The 9,564-nt window shown below is 36.8% G+C and overlaps 2 protein-coding genes across 2 annotated transcripts; one reads left to right on the top strand and one right to left on the bottom strand.

Moving 5' to 3' along the window:
- Positions 1-476: 476 nt before the first annotated feature.
- LOC121970933 lies at positions 477-3,820 on the top strand. Its single transcript, XM_042521959.1, has 2 exons — positions 477-628; positions 1,147-3,820. Exon 2 carries the CDS (start codon positions 1,275-1,277, stop codon positions 3,531-3,533), a length of 2,259 nt encoding a protein of 752 aa, XP_042377893.1. The 5' UTR covers positions 477-628; positions 1,147-1,274; the 3' UTR covers positions 3,534-3,820.
- A 1,127-nt stretch (positions 3,821-4,947) lies between these two features.
- On the bottom strand, positions 4,948-9,284 carry LOC121970932 (photosynthetic NDH subunit of lumenal location 5, chloroplastic-like). The gene is made up of 7 exons (XM_042521958.1): positions 9,162-9,284; positions 8,893-9,084; positions 8,579-8,729; positions 8,394-8,482; positions 7,304-7,358; positions 7,130-7,215; positions 4,948-5,314 (listed from the first exon to the last, which is right to left on the bottom strand). The coding sequence occupies exons 1-7, from the start codon at positions 9,276-9,278 to the stop codon at positions 5,162-5,164; spliced, it is 843 nt and encodes a 280-aa protein (XP_042377892.1). The 5' UTR covers positions 9,279-9,284; the 3' UTR covers positions 4,948-5,161.
- Between the last annotated feature and the right edge of the window lie 280 nt (positions 9,285-9,564).

The raw sequence follows: 9,564 nt of genomic DNA, 5'->3' as shown, positions 1-9,564 counted from the left end.
CTAACGCTAAATGCTGGATCAATCCCTATCCAGATTTTACCGATTAATCCTGGAGATAGATAGTCTTTTTTTCCTTATTTGTTTCATAGATAAATTTGAAACAGAATTTATGTTTCAAAAACTCCTATTCATGGCATATTCAAATATTTCACGATATTTCTATCTTCAAATTCTATTTTTTTTTTCATCATCATCATAAGAAAAGAACAAGAAATTATATTATTTTGTTCTGGATAAAGATTAACTATTTATCTATTGCAACAATGGTGGAAAAGTACCTAAAGCAATAAAATATACATGAAATACAGCTGCACAAGGATGTGTGAAGCTTTTTCCCTAATTAAGTATTTTTAAATTTCTATTATTATTAACTAAAAGAATAAATCACACTGTGGTAAAAGTTTAACCCTGGTTAGGGTTAGAAGAATAGAATAAATAAGAAAGGTTAGGTTTTTTTTTCCCTTTTCTGTATTTTTTCCTGGATTAAGTATTTTGGTATTTAGGAAATATTGTTTGACTAAAGGTGCTCAAACTTCCCCTTAATTAATTTTGAAGAATTTGGGAGGAAATTTTGGCGTCCGCTCGGATCTAGCAATTCCTCCATTTATTCGGATCTTCTCTCAATTCGGTGATCTTTCATTCCCTTAATTTCTGATCTTATCCCCTGTTTGATCTACTATTTTATCTTCCCCCTCTTTTTTTTTTCCTTTCTTTTTTACTACCGTGTTTGCTCTGTAGTGGCGATCAGGACATCTAGGGTTTCTAGGTTTGAACGTGAATGGGAATTCGTTTCCACTGTTTGCTAATTCAGGCTCGAGAAGCTCTGTTATTCTTCAAATCTTCGTTGTTTAGTGTTTCAGTTGCTCATCTACTTCTTTCCTGAAAGCCTCGGGATCTTGGGGGGGAAAATTAGTTTTTTTTTTTTTTTACCACAAAGGCTCTGTTAAAGAAGTTTTTTTGTTTTTTGTTTTTGTTTCACTCCATTTAGCTTGTTTGTTTTAGCTTTGATGTGCTTAGCTGAAATGTGTTTGAGCTGTTCTCCTTTTATGTAGATCTAGTGTTCTATGGTTCAGTGCATGTGGTAACGCTTTGGAATTCCTAGTTCTTTGTTTTCTTTTTAATTGATGATGTTCGATCATGTTGCAGGAGAAGATCGATTTTCGAGTTGGTGATAGTACAAGGGCACCAAGAATTTCACATTGTTTTTTTAAAAAAAAATTTTCTTCTTTTCTTAATCATGATCATTGATTGAATAAGCGAAGAAACATTGTAGCATGGATTGTAACAGGGAGGAGGCCCTTAAGGCAAAGGAAATTGCAGAAAAGAAATTCAATGCCCATGATATCAAGGGTGCAAAGAAGTCAGCTTTGAAGGCTCAAACTCTCCTTCCGTCACTCGAAGGCATAAACCAAATGATTTCCACTCTGGACGTTTATCTTGCAGCTGAAAAGAAGATTAATGGGGCGAAGGACTGGTATGCAATTCTATCTGCGACTGCCTCAATGGACAAAGGGACACTGAAGAAACATTACAAGAATTTATCACTACAGCTCCACCCTGACAAAAACAAGTCCATAGGGGCCGAAGGTGCTTTCAAACTCATCTCAGAGGCTTGGAGTGTGCTGTCTGACAAGAGTGCGAAAATGGCGTTTGATCAATTGACAAACGACAATGGTTTTGTTAAGAAAGCTTCTCAACCGCGTGGTGATAGTGCTGTTCATAATACTGCAAATGGTTTTTACTCATTTTCCAACACCACAACATCTAGCAAAAGGGTTCGCAAGAGCAAAACTGCTGCTCCATCTGCTGTCCCTCAAGCTCATTCTGTTAATCTGAACACATTTTGGACATCGTGCAGTCAGTGCAGGATGCAGTATGAATACCTTAGGATATACCTTAATCACAATCTTCTCTGTCCAAATTGTCACCAAGCCTTCATGGCCCTTGAGATAGGAATTCCTGGTAATGCAGCTGATTCTTCTATTCCTTGGCCAACCAAGCAGCACCGGCAAAATTCAAACCATAACTACACTGGTAAGAATGGATATCCTTCCGAGTCCAGTACGTCAATGTTTCACAGAACAGGAACTTTGGAATTCCAGCATGGTGCAAATTTGGAGTCTGGTAATCATCAAAATTTTCAATGGAGCGCTTTTACAGGATCAACTGGGGCTACCAGTACAACAGATTCTTCACTTCAAACTGTTTATGTAAACCACAAGAAGTTTGAAAAAATGAGGAGAAAATATGAGAAGGCAGAAGCAGCCGCTCGAAGGGAACAGCCTGTTCAGACAGAAGTTCATGTCAACAGCTCAGCTGATGGTTCTGGAAATTATACTACTTGTCAAGAGCAGCCTGCTTTTAAGGTTGGCAGACCAAAAAAGAAGAGAAACAAGAGTGACGAAGGTGCCAAGTATCATGGAAGAGGTGTGACTGAAAATATATCCACTTGCATCGTCCAAGGGGATTGTAGTGTTGCAATTGACCTTCCTAGATCTAGGATGGTTTCCAGACATAACTCTTTGAAGGAAGTCTCACAAACTAATATGCGGGAGATATTGATCAACAAAGCTAAGATGACTATTTGTAGCAAGCTAAAAGAATGGAAGTTATCTAAAATAAAGAAGTTGAAAGGAAAAAAACAACTAGAGCATAAAAGTGGCCGAGAAAGAGCCATAGTGGATGGAGATAAATGTGGGCAAACACTTCCTTATGGTTCCAGCATAAAGGAATCGACTAGTGACCATGATGTGAATTTAGGTGAGAAAGTCCCTCGACCTGTATCAATTGACGTACCTGATCCAGATTTCTATGATTTCGACAAGGATCGCTTGGAAAGGATTTTTGAAGGAGACCAGGTATGGGCTACATATGACTCTGAAGATGGTATGCCTCGACTGTATGCAATGGTTCAGAAAGTTTTGTCTCGTAGACCTTTCAGTATTCGCATGAGTTTCCTCACTTCTAAGTCCAACCATGAACTAGGACCGATTAACTGGGTAGCCTCTGGATATGCAAAGACATGCGGGGATTTCAGGGTTGGCCGATATCGTATCAGTGACACAGTCAATATATTCTCACATAGAGTTAGATGGGAGAAGGGCCCGAGAGGAATAATTAGAATTCTTCCATGTAAAGGCGATATCTGGGCCTTATACAGCAATTGGTCTCCAGATTGGAATGAGCTTACACCTGATGATGTGATATACAAATATGAAATGGCTGAAGTACTTGCTGATTATCAAGAAGAATCTGGTGTTACTGTCATGCCTTTGGTGAAAGTTGCTGGTTTCAAAGCAGTGTTCCATAGGCACATGGACCCAACGAAGGTTAAGAAGATCGCAAGAGAAGAAATGTTCTGTTTCTCACATCGGGTTCCTTCTTATCTGCTAACAGGCGAAGAAGCTCATAATGCTTTGAAGGGCTGCCTTGAATTGGACCCTGCAGCAACACCTGTTGAACTTCTTCAGGTTATTACTGAAGTAGTGGAAGATGTGAGTATGCAATTGAATGACCAACAGTCAGGTAAGTGATCCTGAATCTGTACGACCAACCTTCAGAATCAAATATAGTGCTCACCATGAAAAAGAAAAAAAAATTGTGGAATCAAGCATAGTGGAATTTTCTAAAGATTGAAGTTTTATTGATCTTTTAAGTTCCATCTCTTTCCTATGATGGCTTGGACTAGGATGTCAGGTTAGATGAGTTGCCCACATATCTTGTGATCTAATCATTATTTTTTTTTTATCTCCATTTGTCATACTGATCGCATGTCTAAACAGTACCGACTAATTGATTTCTACTGAAAGTCTTAGGATTCCTTCTCCGTCTGTTTCCTTTTATCTTCACATACTCAATTGTGTAGGATGAACACTGCTGTATTTGTTTCTGTTTTTGTACTCGCATCTACACAAACAAAGCCAAATCCAACATAACTCCTTTCAATGATTGAAAACAATATACCTTAACCAACTCATTTGAATGAGAAAATATTTGTTTATTTCTCCTATTCATTTGAATGGGAATGGATTGGATTAGATGAATCTCTTAAAAAACCTGCTTATTTATTTTCTATTCATTTCAATGACAAGGGTTGGAAGAGTTATAAATGAATCAAACGTTTTTAACAAGTTTGGTGTTCGGTTTAGTAAACAAGTCTTTATGTTCGTTCAATACGCACAAGATTAATTAAATGAATAAGCTTAGACAAGTCGTTAAATTAAACAAACAAGCTTGAACATATATTTTTAGCACGTTAATGTTCGTAAATAATGTTCGTATACATGTTTGTGAACAATATTTATCAATAAAACTCTTAGGCCCCCACGTGATATCCAGTTGGTTAGAGGGCATGCCTTTGGAATAAAAATCCCTCTCATCTTCTAGTCAATTTGATGGTTGACTATAAATTGATCTTATCATTTACCTTCTTTCACATAATCTAGGGATGAATTGTAAAGGGCGCTTGGAGTTTGCATAATCATCTTTGCTACAATCAATAAAACTTCTATTAACATGTTAAATTAAAAAAAAACTGAATAAATAAATTCATATTAAGTTTAATAACTAACCAAACAAATTTAAAATGTAAATGTTTCAAACAATCAAATAAGTTTAAATTAAAAGTAAACAAAGCTCAAGCTCATAAACTAATCTAAACTTGAACAATCATTTCAATGTCTATGTCTTTGTTCATTTTGGACTGGACTTGACTCATTTACTCTATCAAACAAATTTAAACATCACAAAACTTGGATCAGCTTTGCTTGTTTACCGCCGTAGGTTGGATTTGATCTCCAACCCAACCAACCCATTAAAATCGCTTAACTAACTCAACCAATTAAACCAACTTGTCTGCCCTTTAAATGGCACACTGAGGCTTGTTGAAATTTGAGTTCAACATTTGCAAGCAGCTAGGGTTTCAATATTGAAAATTGCAAGCGAGTATTATTTTAAAACCAGTTAAATGAAACCGTTTTTCTGATTATTGATGTAGCTCGTACAGATTGAACTAAAACCTGGAAAAGAAGTAGCAAGCAATCAATGCATTCTTCAAATATTGTCGACCTTGTCACTATCGATCACGCCACAATGAAAAGTAGAAAATTGTAAGCTCGAGTGCCAGATGATCCTCTTATTCAGGTAAAAAAAATGTCCTCTTTTAGACCACTGGAAGCTCGCCACAGTCACTGATCACAACCCTCTTCTTTGGCCGGTCTCCGCGATCTGTCTCTTGAGACTCGATCAACTTCACCACGTCCATACCCTCAAGAACATGGCCAAAAACAACATGCCTCTGGTCCAACCATGGCGTCTGCACAAAAAGGAGTTGCATCTTAATCACTGGCCATAATAAATGGCACCATAAGGAAGAAAGGAGTCTGAAATCTAGTTCAGGAAAATGGTTCTATAAATGAGATTAAAAAAAGTTGTCGATGCCTGGTAACACATCAAGGGAAAAAAAAAAGGTTCTAAAGAATCTACTGATAAAATATATTATGCTAAAGTGACTGATCTCAAGATGCTTATTGGGACTAATGATGCTTACTGTTCCAAGATAAGCGTAAGGCACTGTCTTTCGATCTTGACAGGCAACATTGCAAAGGGCATAAAACAATGGACCATGATAAAATTGACTACTAGACACAATGATCAAACTTGTTAGCTTTCGTCAACATGGAATAAGCTGCATTTCATGCTCTTTCGTTTATGAAATAAGACTACCATACTAGAATTTGTAGGCCCCAACCAGTAAATAAACAGATGCAGTTAGGTTAATTAACTGTGAAAATAAACAGATGCAGTAGAGTGACCATGTTTATGAGAAGATTGCAAATGGTGACAACTGGTACAGCTATAGACTGTCATCCTCCCCAGCATTGTTAACTGGGGTACTCATGCGAATTGAAGAAAGAAAACACAGACCAGTAAGGGTTTCCCTCCTAGCTTGATTTCTGTTAGATTAGGAAAACTTGCCTTGTAGACCTCTACTTCAAGTAGCTCCATTGGCCCACAAAATGCTAATTGTATTATTAAAAATTCTATAATGAAATTTTCCCAGTTGCAATTTCTAAGGGCATTCAATTAAAAGACACGATGCTATATGGTGGTTCCACTTCTAGTTACAAAGGGACTTCATAAAATTAAATAGAATCCCCAGTCACAGGTTTTACAGTGCACGTGCCCACCACCTTTCTCCACATTGGAAGCATCATTCCGAGGTATCTTCATGAGTTTCCAACTGGAGATGGTTTGGCGTTTATATTTGCAGATGAATATCAACTAACAATATCCAATCCCATACTTAATTTGGGGTATCTTCAGTAGTTAGTTAAAAGAAAAGAAGATTTTTGCAAGGAAAATCAAATAATCTATAGTAGAGTTCAATTTAATTATCAAATTATCAGACTACTGAACAAATCTTCTCTTCATTGTCTGAGCATTGTATTATGTGCACAAGTTTTGGGCATGAGGGACAAGAATTTTTTTTTACTTTTGCAACAAGATGAATGCCCTCATCATTCATGGACTTAAAACTCAAAGCAAGCTTCCAAACAAAAGAACCAAACCCTAATCTATTGTTATGGTGTTGCAGGCAGGAAATAAGTGGAAAGATAGAAAGAAAACAAGCTGTCCTCCATTTGATCATTAATGGTCTCACAAAGTCAAAGCAAACTTCCAAACAGAAGAACCAAACGCCCAACTTATTGTAATGATAATGAATGCAGGAAACAAGTGGAAAGAGGAAAAGAAAATAAGTTTTGTCCTCCATCCAACATTTCTTGTCTTCATATTTGAAAGCAAGCCTCCAAACAAAAGAAGCAATGCAATCCAACCTTTCATATTTTCCTTCGATAATAGGTACATTATAAAAACCATTAAAGTTCTGTTCAAATTAACATAAAGCACAGCATGACTCAGCAACCACCCCAACGGAATTTCAAATATTTTTTGACTTAACAGGAATAATATCAAGTAAACCAATAAGTGTGCGTCTACTAGATCCTTTTTACAGTTTCTAGGAAATATAACATTATTCTAACTGAAATAGTTGACTAAATGTCAAGATGCATGGACAATTTGCAAATACCAGACCAAATTTCAGGAATTAATTCGCACGTAACTTTACCTTCACAGTGCAGATGAAGAACTGACTTCCATTAGTGTTGGGTCCTGCATTTGCCATACTAAGCACTCCGGGTCCCACATGAACCACTGGCAAAATCCTCGGTAGATAAGCATCTCTTATCCAATATAGTACAGTTTCAATAAATAATGGCAATGTTGAACATGTTGAACTTACACTTGAAGTTCTCATCTTTAAATGTGCGACCATAAATGCTCTTACCACCAGTTCCCTGAAATTCAACAATACAATTTTCTGATAAAGATTTTCCTTTGTGTGCATCCACATAACAGTCAAGCAAATATTGCCAAAACATGATTTCAATCCAAAATGGACTCATTGATGTTTAACTTAAGACAGTCGTAGATTTTGTTAGGTGCTTCCTATGTAAATCACACACCAAAGTACGATCCATAGTGTATTGAATGGCTCCAAGGTTATAATGCTATTTAGCATTAATACAGTGGAACACGATGTACAAAAGGAATACTTAATGAGATTTGACACTGTAAACATTCAATGACAATAGAAACAATTTATTCCCTAACTGCAATTGATATAATATTTAACTTCCCTCTGAGTTTCAGTAGATAGATGTTATACAATAGTCATCATATATTATGTAGATATATATGCTACTAATGCTGTAGCAGTAGTAGTAGTAGCAGCAACAACAACAACAACAACCAAACCTTATCCCACTAAGTGGGATCGATTATATGGATCATTTTACGCCATTGAACTATATCTTCTACTATATTATCATCTAACTAAGTCTTTTTTTGTCTTTTTCTTTCTCGTTTGATATGAGTGTTTGTCATAGTTTCACATCGCCTAACTGAAGCATTTATTGATGGTCTAAATACATATATGCTACTAATGCACCATAGAAAATTTAAGTTCACTAATATTAATACTTTTAGTCAAGTAATTTGTATGAGACTGAAGAATATGTCAAAGTTAGATTTATATTTTTAACCTAGAAATTGTTTTTACTATTCTGGATATTCATTATATATCTTCATATGGATCTTGTATGCTTAGTATGAATTCTTGAAATTCTTTCAATAACATGATGTGGAGAAAGATTATTTGATAGTGCTAGACCCTTCTTTTTTTGGTTCAGGAATGTCTTATTTCAAAATTTCAATCAGTTTGTGTCTATTTTCATTCTTTCTATTAAAAACGAAAAGAAAATTCAAGGGAAGCTGTTACTGTGAACACGTCCCAATGCAGTACATGCTTGCAAATCATCATGAACACCTACATTTCCCTTGTCAAAGTCTCCTCCTTGAATCATGAAATCCTTGATTACACGATGAAATGAAGATCCCTTGTACCCGAAACCTTTCTCACCTGACCAAACCACAAAAATGACAAGCAAATACTGTCAAACCAAGTAAGCAAAAAGAAAAAGATTAAAAAAAAAAAAAATCAGAGGACGAAGGCAACCTGTGCAAAGAGCACGAAAGTTTTCGGTCGTCTGCGGAACATCATCACCGAACAGCCCAATCACAATCCTCCCCACATCCTTCCCAACCGGGTTGCCAATGCTTATGTCAAAATACACTTTAGTGGTAACCTTAGATTGCAGCTCAGTCACCTTAAATCCCGTCAGAAAACACAAAAGAACTACATTTCAATTCAAAATAAAGGAGCAAAGGACCGAATAGCAACCAGACTAGGGGGAAAGCGAAAGCAGTTAATCAATTCAAGAAATAAAGAATCAACAGAGGGGGAAGCCCTAATCAATCGAATCGTCGAACCTTCAGCTCCGCGCGAGGCGAAATGGTGCAGCGGGCTATTCTTGGGGAAACGGGCGCGAATCGGAGAGCGGAGGAAGACGAAATTTCCGGCCGCGTCCAGGATTTCAGGCCCGAGTAGGTGTTCGAAGGCCTCAGAAGAGGAGCCCGGGAAGCGATGCTCGGAACACCCGCATCTTTTGGGCGTACGCTCGCCTACAAGAGAGACAGAGATAAGTCGTAACTACAGGACATTGAAGCAAAGGTAGAGAGAAGGGAGGAGCGTCAGTTACGATGGAGGTCAAAGAAGCCGCCATTGATGAGGAACTCGGGAGGAAGGCGAAGATGCCGTGGGTTTTGAGCTGCTCGAACCCTGCAATTGAGGAGATAAGACCGACGCAGGAGCTCATAAAAAAATAAATGTTTAAAAAACATTAAAACTATTTTTTAAATTAAAATTTATTTTAGTAGTATATTCGTTTTACCTAGAACTAACGTTTTTTTTTTCTTTTTAATTCAGATATCTGACTCGTCGGTCCAACTAACCCTAGAGATACGGTCCGACTATACAGATCGACCATCAGATGAACCTATAATTAGTCTAAACAATTTTAGTTAAAAGTTTTATTATTGATTAAAGGGATCAAAACTATTCTACAAGTAATTTTTGATATCTTTAAAATTAGTTAAAAATTA

This window comes from Zingiber officinale, chromosome 4A, assembly GCF_018446385.1.
Source record: "Zingiber officinale cultivar Zhangliang chromosome 4A, Zo_v1.1, whole genome shotgun sequence".
Classification (NCBI taxonomy): domain Eukaryota; kingdom Viridiplantae; phylum Streptophyta; class Magnoliopsida; order Zingiberales; family Zingiberaceae; genus Zingiber; species Zingiber officinale.
Note: the sequence above shows the minus strand (reverse complement) of the source record. Positions and strands in the feature narration are given on the sequence as shown.

What these genes read in the sequence shown, in the direction of transcription:
- LOC121970933 (XM_042521959.1), top strand. Translation starts at nt 1,275, where the DNA reads ATGGATTGTAACAGGGAGGAGGCCCTTAAGGCAAAGGAAATTGCAGAA.
- LOC121970932 (XM_042521958.1), bottom strand. Translation starts at nt 9,278, where the DNA reads ATGAGCTCCTGCGTCGGTCTTATCTCCTCAATTGCAGGGTTCGAGCAG. An exon ending in CGCCTCGCGCGGAGCTGAAG is followed by an intron (nt 8,730 to 8,892) that starts GTTCGACGATTC and finishes ACGGGATTTAAG; the next exon opens with GTGACTGAGCTGCAATCTAA. An exon ending in TCTTCATCTGCACTGTGAAG is followed by an intron (nt 5,315 to 7,129) that starts GTAAAGTTACGT and finishes CTTTTTGTGCAG; the next exon opens with ACGCCATGGTTGGACCAGAG.